The sequence below is a fragment of the Miniopterus natalensis genome, chromosome 6 (genome assembly GCF_054644295.1).
Source record: "Miniopterus natalensis isolate mMinNat1 chromosome 6, mMinNat1.hap1, whole genome shotgun sequence".
Classification (NCBI taxonomy): Eukaryota; Metazoa; Chordata; class Mammalia; order Chiroptera; family Miniopteridae; genus Miniopterus; species Miniopterus natalensis.
Genome location: NC_142086.1, coordinates 88,526,244 through 88,545,037, shown reverse-complemented (window position 1 = coordinate 88,545,037; position 18,794 = coordinate 88,526,244). Strand labels below are relative to the sequence as shown.

Genomic DNA, 18,794 nt, shown 5'->3' with positions numbered 1-18,794 from the left:
GGGGCCGGGGCCTCCTTCGAAGAGCCGGTTCTGGGAGGGCATGTTTGCAACGGAAAGCAGCCGAGTTCCTGGCACCGAGCAGGCACCGCACCCACCTCGCAGGCCTGCGCTCCGCCGAGCCCGCCGAGCCCGCCGAGCCCGCGGTGGACGGCAGCTGGGCCCCTTGCCCAGGGCGAGGAGGGCTCCCTCGGGACGCGCGGCGCTGGGCCTCGGGGTGTTAGGCTCAGGCTTCAGCCCCTCTACTGTGAAAACCTTGGGAAGGTCCCAGTTGCAGCACCTTTGGTGACTAAAAGTTTATTAAATTCAAGCACAACAAAATCGAAGACTTTTGCCCCAGTTTTATTATATAAAACTATTTACACCAACAGGGTTTAAGGCAAAAAAAAAAAAAAAAAAAAAAAATTACTGATACAGATTTTTGTATAGAAACCCTGAAAACATTAATACGTCCTTCCTTCCACAAGTCAGTAGACACAGACATTGTCAGAGACCTGCAGTGGCTTCAGGTCTTCTACTTCCTTCACTCAGTCACTTTCCTGCAGACCGTCCATGTGCAGGCCCTGCACTCGGAGCACCGGCCTCATGGGGCAGACAGACGCCAGACAAAGCAAACGCACGACACACCAGGCAGTCGGGTTACGGGGATGGGGGGTAGGTGGGCATGTCTCCAAGTTCTCCAGAGCTCCCGGGCACTGCTGTCGAGGCCACGCAGCTGAGGAAAGAGGCAGCTCTAGGTTGTATTTTTAAAATATTTTGTAGGTCTGGCCAGATGCTGAAGTTTTGAACAGCACTGCTGATTTCTAACTGGATCTATACCTAAGCTTCCTGGCCCTGCAGTGGACCTGGGCCCCCCGGATGGGCATGCACACGTGGGTGTGAGGGTGAACACGTGGGCTTAAGTGTGCACGGTGCGTTCACAGAGCTGTGCCACCATTTACACACATTAACCTACATTACGTGCCAACACAGCGTTAGTTGTGGCTACGACGACATAAACCTTCCACATAAATCCCTGGATTCCAGCCTCTCCCAGAACTCTCAACATTGCGATTTCGAGGCAGGTGACTGTGCTCCTACGCGCAGGGTGCTTCGGGAGAAACCCGCCAGCTTGCAGCAAGCACGGGGCCAAGCGGGCGCGGGCGGGGGAGGGGGGGCGCTGCAGTGGCCCGTCCGAAGGCAGGCAGACGCCAGGGGACGCTGTCTGCTGGTGCCGCCCAGGCGCCTGTGTCTCGAGAACTGCGGAGGGTCTTTAACTTGAAGCCGAGCTCCCACGCGTCTTAGGGACCTAACCGCACTGGGGTCTTAACTGTGACGTTGAGGCTTCCCTCTTTTGAGGGATGTGCTCTGAAGCAGCTTTCTGGTAAGCCCAGCGCCTGCGTGCTAGACAGGCCTCTGGCCTGGGGCACCACGGATGCCCGTGGTGATGGGGTCATGCATGTTCCCAACCTCCACCCTACAGAGGCCACTAAACGCCTCTGGTCAGAGATCAAAAGGTGAGCGTTTGGGCCACTGTGGGGATTCCCCAGCAGGGAACTCTCAGAGGGGGTCCCCGCCTCCCTCGTCCCGACACCTGCAGAAGCTTGGACTGAGGAGCGGCAGATGTGCCAAGGTCGTGGGGAGAGTCACGGCCCTGCCCGGGGGGAGCTGCTACCTGGGAAGACTCCTGGGTAAGAAGACTGGCCCTACGTCGTGCACACGCCCCAGCAGGCTCTAGGCAGCTTCATCTCCTTTGCCTGGTCCCTGCTGCCGCTGGTGACATTGACAATTTTGCCCTAGAATTTCCAGACTCTCTGCCTATGAAAGATCTCCATGAATACTCCCAAATGTCAAGCGTTATAACGATAAGCTGTAGGTGCCTTTTAAAAGCATTACATAATTTTTACAATAGATGTTCCTCCCAGTTACATTTTCCCCTCTCCTGGATATTAAACAACTGGCACTGTACCTAGTATGTGCTGGCAGAGAGGGAGGGACAGTGCAGAGAAGCTGGCCTGGCACCAAGCGACACGGAGCAGCCATGAAGCAAACAGCCCCGCAGTGTGTCAGGAAGAGCAGTTTTCACTGCGGTCCCCTGCGTCCTTCCTTCTGAATTACTCCACTTGTTACCAGCAGAGTCTCCTGGTCCCAAGGCTCCTTCATACGCTGTTCCTAAACTCTACATGCTCCCCTACCTTAAAAACTCTGAGCAGCTTCTCTAATTAGTTTCCCTTTTCTCTATAACCTTAGTGATTGCAAATTCTCATCAGCAGCTACTGTTCTAATGAGGTGTGAATCAGGAACTCACACTGCTTCGTAAAGATCACCTGGTTTTAAACCCGAACTGTGTAAGGACAGGCAACCGTGATGCAGAAGCCGGCATTCCTCGGGTGAATGGACAGAATCCTCTGAAAAATTTCAGTATCACATTTCTGGCATCTGTGGATATTCTCTAAAAAATTTTTTAAAGTTGATTTTTAGAGAGAGAGGAAAGGACAGGGAGAGAGAGAAACATCCACGTGAGAGCGAAACATCGATCGGCTGCCTCCCGCACGCCCCCCATTGGGGATCAAGCCCGACTGGGGCACGTGGCCTGACTGTGGATCACACCAGTGACCTTCGGGCACAGGACAAAGCTCCAACCCACTGAGCCAGCGGCCGGGGCAGGGTGTTCTCTAGAGTAAGCTATTCTTTCAGAGGACTTCCCGGTGGCAGTGCTATTCGGCTTCTCTAAAGAACTGTCCTAGGGTCTGCTTCAGCATCAGAAGAAACGACCAAAGGTCCTGACCATCTCCTGAAAAATACGGCCCTGTCTCTGGGACTGGAGAACGAGTCACACACACAGCACCGTGAAGCTGGAACGGACAGGAGCCCAGGCCGCCCCGAGCTCTCGCCACAGGGACGGCCCCTGGGCCGGGCCCAGCGACTGGCCGTTCAGGACACGGCAATGGGGAGGCGCGGGAGGGCTGTCCTGGTCCCTGGAACTTCCTTTGTAAACAGGTGAAGTGCTCGCCCGTCCTCTTGGGGCCTGGGACCCGAGGGTGTTTCTTCTTTTCCAACAAGGGAGCATCCTGCGGGCGTCGCCGGGAGCAGCAGCGGCTCAGCTCGCAGCGCGTTGCGCGGCACTCAGAGCGCATCAGTCACCGTTTCCCGCCGCCCCAGCTCCTCGCTCGCGTGACTGCCGCTGTTCTCATCTTCATTGGAGTAGTTTCCCGAGTCCTGGCTAGTCTGGGAATTGTATATTTTGGGATCTTCACTGACTCGACTGGCTTCTCCTATAGAGACAATGTCTACATTTTCGATTATAAAACATTTTTCAACTTGTTCCACAGAAGTGGAAAGCAGTAGATTCTTCAGTGGCTCTTCAGGGAAATACTAATTTAAAAAAAGAAAAGAATATAAACAAATTACCTAAAATAATAGAAATCACTTTTCCAGTTCTAACAGCTTTAGTTTCATATTAGAAAGTCCGCTGAGAGCATGACCATGCTCAGAATAAAACCCTCGTTAGTGAGGCCACACGTATCTGGTATTGTTTTTGGTAGGTGTACGAAGGGGACCCAAGAAAGACGGGAGGTGCTACGGGGGCAGAGGCCGGAGAGGCCGGCCAGCCAGAGCCCTGGGACTGTGGACATTTCATTGTGAAATAATAGAAACTTTATATCCAACCCACAAAGATCCAGAAGCACAAATGATAAATTTTCCCTGTTCAACTAGGAATAGCTGTCACCAGCTGGTTTAAGTTCTTTAAATACCAGCTGTGAGTCTTAGAGTATATAGGGTGACGTTAAAAACTGAGGGACGTAAAGAGCGAAACAGGAACCAGGGGCCCGGCCTCTCTGGTTATCTCTGCCGCTCACGGCTTCGTGGGAGGAACTACTGGGCCCCCTCGCAGCCGGGAGGGGCGCCGAGCTCACAGGGCTGCAAGTGCAAACGCACCCCAGCTCGGCGCGGTTCACCTGCCGTCTCTCCGGCTCCAGAGCCTGAGCTCTGACTGTCCTCTCGGAGCAGGCCCCCGGGCAGTCTAGGCTCCCGTCTTCACCCTTTCGTGCGTTCATCAAATACCCTGACCTCACAGGAGCGTCCAAAACCCCGAACTGAGAGGGGCCGGGGAAGGACACTCCTGTTTTGCTATTTCGCTTTCCGTGAGGCCATCCACAGCACCCCGTGGAAGACAGTTTCTGCTCTGACGACAGCTTTTACTCTCCGTGAACGCGCAGACTTCTGAAACAGATGCTGCGGCGGCTGGACGGCCAGGAAACAGGCTGAGTACAAGCCTCACTCTTCCACGTTACCTCCCGTTCAACAGCCGCCCCGGAGTTAACTTACGGGAACTTGAAGGGAAGCACCTAAGTCCGTCTGTATTAGAATTTTCTAAATAGCAAAAAATGTGACTATTCTCTTGAAATCAAATATAGTTCCCATTCGTTTTAAGGGAAACCCAGCCGTAGGCAAAGCGAAGGCACTGACCTCGTCGATGGTGGCAGGAGGTTTACTGGACGGGAAGCACACGTAGTTGACCAGTCTCACGAGGAGGATCACAGTGTAAACGACAAGAGGGACAGCGAGCACGGCGCCAATCACGGCTAACAGCCAGGTTCTGGGAGCATTTCCTGAAAACAAATGCATGAGGCCTAGCGTCAAGTCACGTTCCGACACAAACGAGTCCAAAGCACGGAGAGTTTGTATAAAAGAAATACAGCCGCGTGAAGGAGCCTATTAAATGATAAAAAAGCCTATTAAATAATATCCTCAGAAGCATCTCTGGTGGCACTGAGCCACAGCAGCCATTGGGAATGGCGTTTGTCAGAGGCCCTGGTGACGGGTACAGTGTGACAAAGGTCCCCACAAGCTGTGTCGCTATGTGGCCGGCACAGGGACAGACGCTGGTAACAAGGCACCTACAGGCTTACGCCAGAAATGAAAACCCAGACAGACTAAGCTATTCCCACGAAAAACCCAGTTCGCAGCAGAACTAACTGATTTCCACAGCACAACTATATTAAGGAGCATGGGAAAAATTTTATTTTATTTTTTTTTAATATATCTGTATTGATTTCAGAGAGAGGAAGAGAGAGAGAGAGAGAGAAACATCAACGATGAGAGTCACTGATCGGCTGCCTCCTGCACGCCAACTGGGGATCGAGCCCGCAACCCGGGCCTGTGCCCTGACCGGGAATCGAACCCCGATCTCCTGGATCCCAGGTCGACGCTCAACCGCTGAGCCACGCCCGGCCGGGCGGAAAAAATTTTAAAGTCTCATTTAAGGCTAAAGGGTAATAATTACAGGACATTAATTACGTGGCTACTGGGTGGAATATAAAGCATTCGAAACACAGTGACCTGGAGTGTCAGGTGTTTTCTAAAACTGAGAGCCTGAGCTCGGAGGTCGCTTTTAACTCGGGGGGGTTCACGAAGAGCATCGTCTCCGCGTCTGTCTGCAGGGAGAATGGGGCCCTGGGCGGTTTCGATGAACTGAGCTGTTTTTAAACACATGCGGGACAGGTGCTGACCTGGGCCCGTCTCCTCGCACACGGGGCTGCTGAACACGCTGCGCCTGCTCCACGCGCTGTCCTCCAGGAGCGCTCGGGCCTTCACGCAGTACACGGTCAGCAGCTTCAGGTGCGGAATCAGGAAGTCGGCTCCGTTCTCCGTAATTGTCCTCTGGGAAATGCAAGTACACCACCGATCAGCACTCGCGGAATCGGACGGGGGAGTCCGCTTTCTGAATTCCGTAGAACATTCAGCCTGAGGTTAGCCCCCCAAGCCCAGCCGCTGGAGGCTTAGGAAACGTAAGTTCGTCCTGGACAGCGCATTACAGCCAAGTCAGAAGTTAAAGACGCTGCGGCCAAAAAGCATCACGACTGTTTTAAGGCAGCTCTGCCCCATCTCAGTGAGCACACGCGGGTCTGGTTTCGCTGCCGCTGCGTTACCCCTGCTCAGTGGCCGAAACGGCGCAGGGCAGGGGCTCCGGCCTCAGCCCGCCTGTGTTTAGTCACGTGCGGCTCTGCGGCCTTTTCCGGGCCTGCGTCAGATGGGTTACCGTGAGGGCAGTTGCCGCTCCCGTCTGTAGCTGCCAGGCCCTGCCACCGCAGTGTGTTCCGAGACAGAACAGCGGGCAGTGCCACAGAGCCCCCCGGCCCCCACACATCCCCCTCCTCACCCGCGTGGGTCGCGGGCTGTGGCTCAGGGTCAGGTCCGCGCTCACGCTCCCTGCACCAGAGCCCCGTGGAGCGGGCACTCCTTGGGCGGGCGGGAGACGCAGAGCCACGCTAAGCCAGGCGCACGCGCTTAGGGCCTTGCTCACCTCACATCCACACACACGCCACTGTCCGAAGCCCAGCCAGAGACATAGCGGCAAAAACTCCATCCCAAGTACTTGCCGGACAGTAATTTAATCGATCGTACTGTCTGGCGGGGTTGTTTTGAAGAATGATTGAGATAGTTCATATAAATTTCTCTTAGCACATAACTGATAATATAATAAGTTTTCACTAAATATGAGCTGCTGTTAGTATTGTAATTATTGATGAATTACCCAGCACAGGGTAGAATGGTAACTAAAAGCTACTGAATACCACTTGTCAAGCAACGTGCTAGGCATTATTTCATATTGCCTCATTTTAAATCTTATAAACACTCTCCCATAAACCTAACGACTATGACAACCCCACCTCGGAGAGGAGGAAACAGTCTCTGGGAGGTAACACACCTCGCCAAAGGCCAGACGATTTGGTCGCTTGAAACACAAATTTAGGGACAACTGAGAACTGACCATAATCTTTACTGGGCTAAATTATGCTATGGTTAGTGTGTTCAGGCAGTTAAAATGAAAGCAGCCATGTAATTAGAATTTTCTTAGATTTCCAACAGAAAATGAAGTTAAAGAATTTACCAACACAATGGCATTAACATTTTTAAAGGTTGAGTCGTTGCTTGTAATTCCACAGGAAAAAGCGACCCAGGGATAATGTGGATTGCCTGATGTGGATGATCTCTGCCAGTGTTTTTGAATTTCAGTGTTTAAGCCAGTGCTTGTGAACCCCTTTTCAATACTGCCCTCACAAAGAGCCTTTTCAGATGATGTTTTCTGGCCCATCCCCATGCTGGAGCTGAACAGGGAGGGCTGAGACTCTGCGGGGAGCACATCTTTCCCCCGGAGGCCACACACCATTGTCAGAGCTCAGATTCTTCTGGCCCCTCACAACCAGTTTTTGCCCCTTTGAGGTGCCCGGCCCCAGGGGGTGTCTGGCATGTCTGGAGGTATTCTCGGTCGGCACACCGGGATGGAGCTCTGGTACCCAGAGGGTAGAGGCGGAGCATCCCACGAGGTGGAGGACAGCTCCCGCAACAGAGGTCCAATCCACAGTAACAGTGCTGAGAAACAGCGGCTTAGGTGGCTACAGGAAACCATGTTAAAAACGCAAATTCCTGCCCTGGCCGGCTGGGCAGCTCAGTTGGTTAGAGCGTCATTCCACTGTGACAAGGTTGTGAGTTCGATCTCTGGTCAGGGCACATAGAAGAATGAATCCATGTTTCTCTCTCTCTCTTCCTCTCTCTCCAAAACGTCAATTAAAATAACAAAACAAACTGGAATTCCTGCGTTCTACCCGCAGAGATTCTGACTGAGCAGGAATGGGCTCAGGGCTCTGAATTTTGAAAACCACCTGGGCCCCGATGCAGGTGAATTATAACTGCCGTGCAAAACATGGAAAAATGCCAATGTTTTTCATATTGTAAACACATGAATTAATCACAGTCTTTACTTTTTTACTTTGAGAGGACTTTTATTAAAGCTGGGGACAGTGAAACAGGGAGGGCCTAGGATAGAAGCAGCGACGGGAAGGCCGAGGCAGGCGGCTCTGGCCCTCTAGAAACGTTACAGGAAAGACACGAGCGGAGGAGGGGCTGCTATCGGCGCACGGGGAAGCCTGACTTTTCTCTAAAAGGCGCCTAGGGGACGGTCGGGGGTCTGCAGGTCTCGCGGGGCCCCTAGGGGGTCGGGAGATGCGCCTGTGGGGAAGGAGACGAAGGCAATGGCGCGGGCGTGCTTTTGGGGGGACGGCGTGTCCACCTCGTCTTAAAGTCTACAAGTTTTCCAGCTTTTTTTTTTTTTAACCCAATTATAACTCTAAATTAGAAAATTACACTGGTCTTTTTACCTCCACATCTGACGTGTTTTCCCAAAAACTAACTTCGTAAGTCAGCGGGTAGTGCTGGAAGGCGGACCGGTCCTGGGCGCCCAGGTGGACGCGCAGCGCGTTGCCGCCCGCGGGCTTCAGGGTCACGACCGGAGGGGGGATGACAGCTAGAAAGACGCGCAGAGGCAGGGCGTTAACTCAGACAGGGACGGGGGCGGCTCCGCGCCAGGCTGAGGGCCACGACCTCAAGTGAAAACGGCCGGCTTACTTAGCCTTTCAACGTCAAATTTCTCCTCCTCAGACCAGTAGGACGTGCTGTTTCCACGGGACGCTCGCACGCGGACGAAGTAAATTCCTTTCGAGTGAAGACTTCGCGGGAGAACACACTGGGTCCTTGTCACATGTTCACAGTCCTGTATTTGTGCCCATTTTTCTGAATAGCTACCAGGTATCTTTTTTAAATAGGCACTTTTAACACCAAAAAAAAAAAAAAAAGTTTTACTTTTAAAATTCCAAACACATTGATTTAATAAACATTTTTATTGAGTCCCTGTAACAGGCCAGACATTCTGTTAGGGGCTAGGCTGTGAAGATAAACAGCCCCCCGGGAAATGGCACTACGTGGGCAAGAGCTTGTCTCCACGGGAGATGCAGGTGGTGTGCGGAGCTGGCTCGGACCTGTGCTGGAACAACTGCAATTTCCAGGGATGCTGCGAGCCAGCTGCTAAACATGGCTGTCGTTAAAAATTAAATTCTATAAACTTGCAAATAAATAAATTGTATAAAAAAGAACAGTAACAAATACTCAAAACTCAGCTTGTCTTATTTTACTTATTGCAGGCAGATGTGGGAATACTGCGCCATGGGAGCCATCGGGCATCCCTTCCCGAGTCCACGCTCAGGGACGTCACGTTAGGTGACAGTGGCCGTGGTGGGAGCGTGTGGACCATGAAGACTCGCAAACACCACCAACACGGCCTCCTGAGAGGAGGCACTGAAAGACAGTAGACGGTGTTTTTAAGCTGCTGAGTTTGTGGCAGTTTGTTATAGAGCAAGAGAAAACTAACCCCTCTCCTTACCCCACCTCATCTCCCGTGGCTTCAATCCGAGCTGCCCCAGGGCTGCAGCCCTGCCCAGGGCGCCCTCCTCTGTCCACTCCACGCATCTGAGTCTCCCACCCTGCAGGCCAGGCTGTGCCCCTACTTGACTAGTCTCCGCTCAACCACCCACAACACCGTTCTTCCCAGCTTCCTTCAATTCCCACTGGAGTAATCGCCAAGAGGTTTGCCAAAACCACTGAAATGATAAAGGAAACGGGGAGCCACCTTGAGCGGACCGGCCACAGGGCCTGGGCTCGAGCCTCACAGAGGAATGAGCTCTGAGGGAAGGTCAGGGTCTGAGCCCAGCATTCCAGCCGAGGAGATAACACCCGAAACCAGAATCACAGCTCTTCTTCAAGAAGAAGAACCGGTAAGGACACTACATGTCATCAGAACACCCCCGCCTTACAACAGGTGAAGACACGGAGGCCCGGAGAGGTTACGGGACCAGCTCTGTGTCATCGGCTGTCCCAGCAGAGCCGGAGCTGGAGTGAAATGCCCCGTTTCCAACAATCGTGGCTGCTCTCACGGGCCGGCAGGCGCCACAGCAGGGGAAAGCAGCCCGAGGCCCTGGCCGCTAAATACACTGTGCGCGGGGAACAAACACATGGGACAGAACTCACCTCAGCAACTGGGCTTGGAAAGTCACGTCTTCGCGTGTGTAATCCCACGTAAGGACAAAGTCCTGACCTTTCAAAGCGACTTGCACGTTTTCTGGAGAAGGCAGTTTATTTTCAACTGGAAGACAGAACACACAAAAAAGCATACGTATTACTCTCGTGAGGCAAGACTGTGGCAAGAACGCTTAGCTGCACTGGCAAGACCAAGGCCACGCTGTGGCGATGTGGCTCAGCCAGCCACGCTGCATCCACGTGTGCAGGGCGCCACGCGATGTAGCCACTTGGAACACAGGAGACCCAGGTGCACATGCTGACATACGAGGTCCTCCACACGATGGCGGAAATGAAGGGCTGCAAACGCTATCTAGCAGGATCCTATTTTTAGAATTGAAAACACCAAACAGGACAAAGGCAAGTCTGTGTTCACGCGGATACGAGCCCAGCAACGCTGCTCCCCAACGAACGGAATCGGGGAAGGAGGCAGGAGAGAAAAACCTCCCTTCATACCCTTCCCAATGGTTTAACTTAGTAAACAAAGCATATTTCCATGGCTGGTGTTGCTCAGTGGTTAGAGCGGACTGAAGGGTCCTGGGTTGGATTCTGGCCAAGGGCATGTACCTCAGTTGCAGGCTTTCCTAGGCCCCGGTCGGGGTGCATGCAGGAGGCAACCAATCGACGTGTCTCCCTTATGTCGGTGTCCCTCCCTCTCTCTCTCTCTCTGAAAAGCAACAGAAAGAACATCCTCAGGTGAAGGTTAAAAAGCAAAAAAAGCCACAACAAAAATAAACAAAGTATGCTACTATAATTAAGATAAACACACCTAAGCTCCTACCCTTGATATCATGGGCAAGATGTGACTGATTAAATAAACCCACTGGATGTTTTCATGTTTCAACACTTCACCTATAAAGGTATAGTTTTTGGAAGACTAACTGTTCTTCCAGCAACAACCTCCCCCTTTTTGTGGATTCTGAACAGCTTTTTTGCTTACGTAAGTGCTTTCGTTTTAGTGTCGACTAAACCATCATATAAACTTCGGCGACTACGGGAAAACGCCACAGTGAACAGATCGCCAGGGGCGTGCTCAGGTGTGGCCTCTGGACACCCCCCCACCTGTGGTGTTCACGCAGTGCACGGGGCTGAAGGTCGCTGCGTTCCTCTCCAGGGGCAGGCCCGCCTTAACTTTCACACAGTACGTCGTCTCTGGTGAGAGTCTGTAGATTTTAAAACTGGGATAAACAGTTTCATTCCTCATCTGTAATAAAAAACAGAAGTCTGCTCTTTAGAGGGGCACACAGCCACGTTTCAGGATTAACGCGTGTCATTTTCTTCCCACGTCAAACACAGACGAAGACCACGCTCACCTGCACCCCTGACGGGCTCCTCCAGCTGACCACGCTGTACACAAAGCTCAGAACGTCCTGTTCCCACATGATGCTGTCTTTTGCTCCGGGAGGAGAGATGTTTATTATTATTGCCTTGTCTTCAGCTTCTAAATGGACTTTTGGAGGACCAATCTGAGCTGTGAAAATCAAAACATCTACTGTGTATCTTCACTAACACAATGCCGCACACTCCACAAATAATTCTGACTGCTCAGCCTGTGCCTGACAGGGTGAGACGGACCATCCCTCGTGAGATCACTCTCCTGGGGGGCACGGCAGGCCCTCTGCAAACATACACGTGTGTGTCAGGCGTGCTACGAGGAAACATGAAGTTCATGAAGGGCCAGAGAATGAGCGAGAGCTGTTTGAGCGAAGTCAGTCAGGGAAGCCTCAAGACCTGGAGCTGAGACCCGACTGGAACGAGGGAGCCAGTCATGCGGCTCTCCCGGGGGAAAGTGTGTCCCAGGCTGGGGTGCTAGGGTGCGAGGCCCCTACGGTGGGCAGGTGCTCACCAGGTTCAAGAGCCAGGAGGGCCTGGAGTGACGGGGGCGGACGGACCATGAGGTCAGAGAGGTGGCTTGCGGCCAGGTCCTAAGGAACCTGAGGTCGGCGACTGGAGGAGTGAGTACCATGAGGGCACCCCGGTCAAGGCCTGAGGAAGCGCGAAGGCAAGCAGCAGCTATGGCAGGAAGCAGTCCAATGACAAACGACAGTGGCCCAGGGAAGGTGAGCAGAGGGAGTGAACGTGGCATCGGAACCAGGATCCGCTCTGAAAGTGAACGCTCAGAATCTGTTGACCAACTGAATGAAAGATGTCAGGAAAAGAGAAGTCGAGGAGGACTCCAAGGCTCTTGGCCTGAGCAAAGAAGTAGGTGGCGCCATTAACAGGGACGGACAAAACCACAGACAAGCCAGTTTTGAGGGGGAAGATCGGAGATGACTTTGGACATCCGAGTAGAGAGGCTGACCACAGAACTGGTGGCACAAGCCTAGGGTGCAGGGAAGGAACAGGGCGGGAGACTGCACTCTGGGCGGTGACAGCCGCCGCTGACCACGGGGCGAGTGCAGATGAGGCCGACGCCTGGGCCCTGAGAGTCCAGCACTGGAGGGTCTGGGTGAGCAGGCGCCCCAGCGAGAGCAGCGCCCTCGAGATGCAGAGGCGAGGGCTTCCAGGAAAGGGAGCCATGAGCACAGCGACGCCACAGAGGGACGGACCCAGAGGGGACTGGGAACCCACTTGGCATCGTGGAGGTCACTGGTGACCTCGAAGAGTGGTTTTAGCGCAGTGATGAGGAACGAAGCCCGAACGCAGAGGGCGAAGAGGGTGAGGGAGAAGCAGGGAGGTGCAGGGAGCCCTGGGCGTTCCGCACAGCGCGGGGGCTCTCAGGCGTTCCGCTCTCAGGCTCCCTTTAAAGAAACTGAGGGTCCCAAGGAGCTTTTCTTTACATGGGTTATGTCTTTCAATACTTAGCGTATTAAATATTAAAACTGGTAAAAATTTAAAATATTTCTTAAAAATGATAAAACCACTATGACAAATACTTGTTATAAAAAATAACTGTTTTTCCCCAAACCAACCAACCAACCACACACTTAGCGAGAAGAGCAGCGCTGTTTCACACTGTGTTCAGATCTCCTTAACGTTGGCTAACTAGGGGAGGGCAAAATGTATCTCACGCCGCCTCCTGCCGTCAGTCACCAAACCATACACCAGGCAGCGCCTGAAAGGTGCCAGCGGGCACTCACGAGAACGCAATGAAAAAGGCGAGGAAGCCTCCCCGAGTGTTATGCGACTGCTACGAGGGGACAGGCCTCCTGAGAGGGTCCCGCGACCAGGCCTGGAGCAGCAGACTGCAGGGAAAGCAGAGGAGTCGGGCCAGGGGAGAGGAAGGGGACAGGCGGGAGTGAAGCTCTGCTTTAAGAGGGGGGCTGCTGGCCACGCGGCGGGCGGCTTGGGAGGGCGCCGTCTGGCGACATTTAACGAAGGACACGGCGTGACCCGCCCGCAGCGCCTCACCTCGCTCAAACGGGATGAAGGGCTCCAGCTCGTGCCACGGGGAGGTGCTGTGTCCCTCTTCCGCTCTTACTCGCAGTTTGATTTGCTCATAGACGTTCATCTCGAGCGAAGAGAAGTCGCACTCGGTACCAGTAACGTGCTGACACCCAGGCAGTTCCGTCCAGTTATCCACCGTCCCGGGTCTGAGTGAGGAAGCAAGTGAACAGCTGAGCAAACGGAAAACACAGACGAGCCGGCCGCGCTCTGCTCGCGAACAGAGGCCTGGGGGCCCCGTTACCAACGCTGCGGGGCCACTTTACCCAGTTACTCCTGCCCGGGGCACTGGCCTGCTCACGTGTTGTGTAACATCCCACTTCTTCAATGCATTTCTCACCCTGATAATGCCAAGTTATTATCACGGAAGGCATGAACTCTGACATGATTACTCTGTAATACGGTTCTATAATCTTGTGGGGGGTTGCCTTAGGATTTCAAAGAAGCAAAGAAAGAATTACCCACAAGGTAAAAGTGGACTTTGTTAAAAATAGCCGTGTGACTTCTGGCCAACCACTCTGTATTTCTGGATCTCCTGTTCCTTACTGAGAACCTGGGGACTGGAGCTGGTGGTCCCTTCTGGTCTCCTCCTCTGAGCAGGTCCGTTGGCCGTAAGACCTCAGAACCAATACGGCCTGAGAATCTCCTCTGCCCTCCTCAAAACCCAGACACCCCCTGCCTGCTGATCCCCGCATTCTTTCTATCACATTGCTAGAAACAAAGAACTTAAAGTAACATTCACTAATAAATTCCTCACAGTGGATGTAGTCAACCGAAAAGGTTAAGTGATTAATATCAGATTCTTCCAACGCATGAAGAAATCAATTGTCGCCAGTGCCTCAAACAGAAAGAACCTGTTGCTACAGAGGCGGAGGGAGGCTGAGTGCAGGTGAGGGCAGAAAACAAACATGTGATTTCAAAACGCTTGCCTCGTAAGCCCCGCCTCCCTGAACGCAGGGAAACTATGCTCTGAGAGGCATCTTTGTCACGCTGAATGCACAGCTCTAGCATTAGCTGATTTTTTGGGTGGTATTGTAGACTTCATTTTAAAGATGCTTTATGACAACAGAAACTAGGGGTGATATCCAAATCATTTCGGAGCTGACCAAATTCAATACCTTATTTTTCAAAAAGGAAACCGTTTTAAAAATTACCAGAAATACACACTAGCGTTATTCCTGGCCGGTTACCTCCTCCACTTGACCTACCTGAGCTCTAAGTCTAGAACTGGTGTTGATGATACCGTAATTCAACATCAACACTCCTGAGGCGCTCCTCTGCAGGAGGCAGCAACCAGTGTTTTACTCTCACATCAATGTTCTTCTCTCTTCCCCCTCCCCAAAAATCAATTAAAAATTTTTTTAAAAAATGTACTAAAGCTGTGAGATTACTAATCTCCATTTTATTGACCACCAACTGGAGAAGGAGCAGAGTGGCCTGGGTGAAGGGCGGATTCTGGTCCGGGAGGCCCTACGCCTGGGTCTTCATCGCCAATCACCTGCTCTTTCTTGGGCAGGGAGCAGGTCAGCCAACAGGCCAACGCCCAGAGCAAAGCACTGCGCTTCCTGAGCTCTGATTCCTCAGGTCCCTGCGATGCTCCAGCTCAGACCCGGGCTTCTAGTCAAAGGAGCGATGCCCCCGGAACAGAGGAGGAGTGGCTGTGGACTGACCTCCTGCCATCACCATCCCCCAAACCCCGTTCGCATCAGTGCCCAAAGGTGAATTCGACTAAGTCTCTATTTGCAGAAACGAAGTTATAAATATTATGTAGACATGAAATTTCTTTAAAAAGTGAAAAAAAACAAAATGCTTCACAAATCTGAAAAGAAATGATGAGGTTAACATGATAAAAGCTCCTCCGGTGATGCCGGCGGGTCAGTGAGCATAGCTGCGTACATTTGGTAATCTGCTGAGAAGGTCACGCTCCCAGCGGAGGCGAGGCTCCCATTCCACCTCAGCGTGAAGGTCTCATCCACGATGTCGACGTCTACATCTTGCGGAGGTTTCAGGCGTGTTCTCCCTGGTAAAGGTGCCAGAAAAGAAAAGTTACAGATACACACACACATATATATATTTTAATTCTCAGCCAAGGATATTTTCCATTGATTTTTGGAGAGAGTGGGAGGGAGGGAGGAGGGGAAGAAAAAGAGAGAGAGAGAGACAGACAGACATCGATTGGTTGCCTCCTGCACTCACCCTGATCAGGGCTGGGGATCGAACCTGTGACCTGCAGGCCAACGCTCTAACCCCTGAGGCAAGCTGGCCAGGGCATACTACAGATATTTAAAAAAATGTCAGTCTTCCCTTCACATCACTGATTAAAGCATGAATACATTTACATATAACAAAGTTAGGTGTATAAAAAAATCTAAGAACACCTAGTGACTGCTCTCAGCACAGGCAGGCTGCTAGTTATTTACATCTCTGCATCTCGGAAAAGACTGAGTTTTTTTAATCTATGGAAAGTGTTATATGTCAATTATGTCCCAATAAAGGTGGGAAAACAAAGGGGGGAAAAGTAGGCATTGTCTTTTAATTGAAAAAAGTATTCTCTGCATAAAAACAGAATCTTTGGACTGGAAGTCACACTGACGTAAAGGATACAGGGTTCAACTGTTCAACAGCCTCCAGTTGGTTTCACATTCTACGTTCAGAGACAGACACTACATGCTTCCTACACCCTGACAGAGAACTGAGCAGATGCGATTGCAAAGCTGACAGCTCGTTGCAGGAAGTGAATAATCCCTGCACAAAATCGAGAGACAGAGGCACGAATGTTTACTATGTCAGCCAGGCCCTACGGGAACTGGAAAATCAAGTCTGGTTTAAGGACCTCTGTCTAGAGGTCTGCTTTCTCTCTTCCACCATCTTTCCCTCCTGACAACTGCAATCGCATTTCTCCTCTTTTCTGACCACCCAAATCCTGCACGACCCAGCTCAAGTCTGACGGCTTCTAGAAAACCTTCCTCAAGCACCGCAGCTCCTGCTGACCTTGAGGCGCCAGCACAGCTCGCTTCCACACCGCAGCGACGAAATATTAGGAAGGCACCGCCTGTCAGCCAGCGGGCTCTCAGAGCTGGGTGAATAAAGTGCCTTTTTAAAAACTGCTTCTTTGTGTTAAACACAAATCTCCAAGGAGCTGTAAGTGCCTGAAGGGCGGGGTCAGGGTAGCTGCCTGTTAATCTGCACCTTTCCGCGTTCTTAGCATAATGCTGGGCTCGCAGGAACTTCCTCAATATCCCTAAGGTGCTGTTTTTCACTGAGATAAACTATTTTTAAACGACCAGCTTTTAAATTTATTTCTGGTTCCTACAATATTCTAGCCTTGACTGCCGCCTCAGGGGAAGCACCTTACCTCCCTGCAGAATTTTCCAACCACAAGGGTCGTTGTGTAGAACACTTTCTGTACTGGGACTGCTTCCTCTGCGTTCCAGCTGGAGATACTATGGCATGGAGTCAAAAGGGGGGACACTGGAGAAAACATCTGATTTTTTTTTTTTTTTTTAACTTGGGGAGGTACTCACTGAGTGTCCCCCCCTCTATTTTCTGTTTCACACTCATATTCTCCGAGACTTCATCCACGAACAGAGTCAGCCCCCTGTCTCACTCCTCTAAACTTACTTCCCACCCTACTGGTTGGAATTTCATAGATTCCATGCAACTAAAGGGTGGTGACCGGGTTTATAGAGGTTAACAAAAGATCTGATGACATTTGTAGTATCCAGTCTGGAAAATTCTAATTCTACAATTCTGAGCCTTGAGACAGGATGAGAAAATCTGACGGGTGCAACCAGGGATTCCCTTGGGGATGCAATCCTTCTGCTAAAGGAAGGACACCCTGGAGTGAGAGGCATCCGGGCTATATGAGAGATCAACAGCGAACTGACTGACACACGGACAGAGACTTGGAAATGGAATTATTAGCCAGAATTTTAGATTTCACAGGTTTTGTTCTATTAACATTAGCAATATCCTTTAGATAATAGTTTATTTCACCCTTTTAGCATGGAAACTATATAAATGGGCGCTTACACCCAATCCTTTAGCTATACAACTGGTTGCTTCCAACCTTTCACATTTCACATCGACAATCTGGCACAGTAAGTCCGACGTATATCCAAACCACATACATCCATACAAACACAAATCTCCTCCCATATTTTGGATAGTTTTCTTTGGCTAGGGCCCCAGCTGGGCATTCACTAGGTTAAAAGTATGAATACTTGAAAGAGCAACACTGTGATCTCAAGTTAGGGTTAATGTTTCATTTACTTTCGATGGTTAGTATTCCTTTGGGGGGGGGAAGTAGGTTAATTGAAAGGTGGGCTCTGAGGCCAGATTTCCAGGGTCTGACTTCACACAGCCACTGGCCAGCTGTTCTGGCCTCGGGCCAGCTACCTAACCTCTCAGCTACCTAACCTCTCAGCGCCTTTGTTTGCTCAACTGTCTCATGAGGATATGGGTCCCAGTGGCTATTTTGAAAGCTAAAGGAAGTTCATAGCTTTAAAATACCAAGAGCAGTGCCTGGCACATAGTTAGGAGCGCAATAAAACCACATTACAGATCTCAGTGCACATCCCCCTCGAATGTTAATTTTACGTGAAAGCTGGAGAACTTCTTGCATTAAAGCAAACACGAGCTGAACGCAAATTTCCATGAACCAACCCAAGGCTTCGAAGGAATCGCGGGGGCTGCGCCGAGACCCCGCCGCCGCCTCGCGCCGCCCCCGCCCCCACGTCCGCGGCAGGCCCTGCGCAGTCGCGCGCCGGGGCCACGCGGGGCGCGGTCCTCGCGCGGGCAGCCAGGCGGCCGAGCTCCGCGGAGGCCCCGGGACCCGCGCGCCGCAGCCGCAGCCGCCCCGCCCAGCGAGTCCCGCAGGAAGGACGGCAGAAAGCCGCGCGGGGCTCCGCCTCGGGGTCACGTCGTTTTCGACCTTAGGAACCTCGCGGCAGGGAGCCCGTGACCCTCGCCCCGGCCCGCGTGGGAAGCGCCGTTTTCTAAGCGAAGGGGAAGGTCCCGGGAGCAGCGCGCGGCTCCGCCGGCGCCCGACTTCCCACAGGGACGCGCCCCACCCGCGGGCCCTCGACAGCAGGACGCGCGGGGGCGAGGGCGCGCGTGGGGGAGCGGCCGGGGGGGGGGGGCCGGGAAAGCGGCCGGACGGAGCTTCGCCACCGCGCTCTCAGTGTCACTTTCCAGCCCGTCGGTCGGTTTCCACCCGAGCGCTGTGGCTGCGGGCGACCAGGGGTCTCCCAGGAGGGCGTCTGTCCCGCACCGACCACCTCCCGGGGCCGTGGCTTCCCGCGCCGCCGCCGCCCACCCCGGAACCCGCGCGGGGACCCCTCGTCTCTCACCTGCGGCTGCGGGCAACACCCACGGCGCCCGGGCGACCAGGACCAGTGTCGTCACAACCAGCGGGGCGAACATCCTCCGCCGCCGGTGGCTGGCCTCGCCATTCACCGGCCGGAGCGCTCCTGGCAGCGCGGGGCCGCGGCCGTCGTTGTGAGCTCCGGGCGCAGGCCGCG

The 18,794-nt window shown here is 52.7% G+C and overlaps 1 protein-coding gene across 1 annotated transcript; it reads right to left on the bottom strand.

Moving 5' to 3' along the window:
• Positions 1 to 318: 318 nt before the first annotated feature.
• IFNAR1 (interferon alpha and beta receptor subunit 1) lies at positions 319 to 18,786 on the bottom strand. Its single transcript, XM_087818460.1, has 11 exons — positions 18,624 to 18,786; positions 15,169 to 15,292; positions 13,240 to 13,421; positions 11,202 to 11,359; positions 10,951 to 11,092; positions 9,841 to 9,955; positions 8,386 to 8,585; positions 8,139 to 8,284; positions 5,490 to 5,640; positions 4,447 to 4,589; positions 319 to 3,351 (listed from the first exon to the last, which is right to left on the bottom strand). Exons 1-11 carry the CDS (start codon positions 18,694 to 18,696, stop codon positions 3,103 to 3,105), a joined length of 1,683 nt encoding a protein of 560 aa, XP_087674586.1. The 5' UTR covers positions 18,697 to 18,786; the 3' UTR covers positions 319 to 3,102.
• Between the last annotated feature and the right edge of the window lie 8 nt (positions 18,787 to 18,794).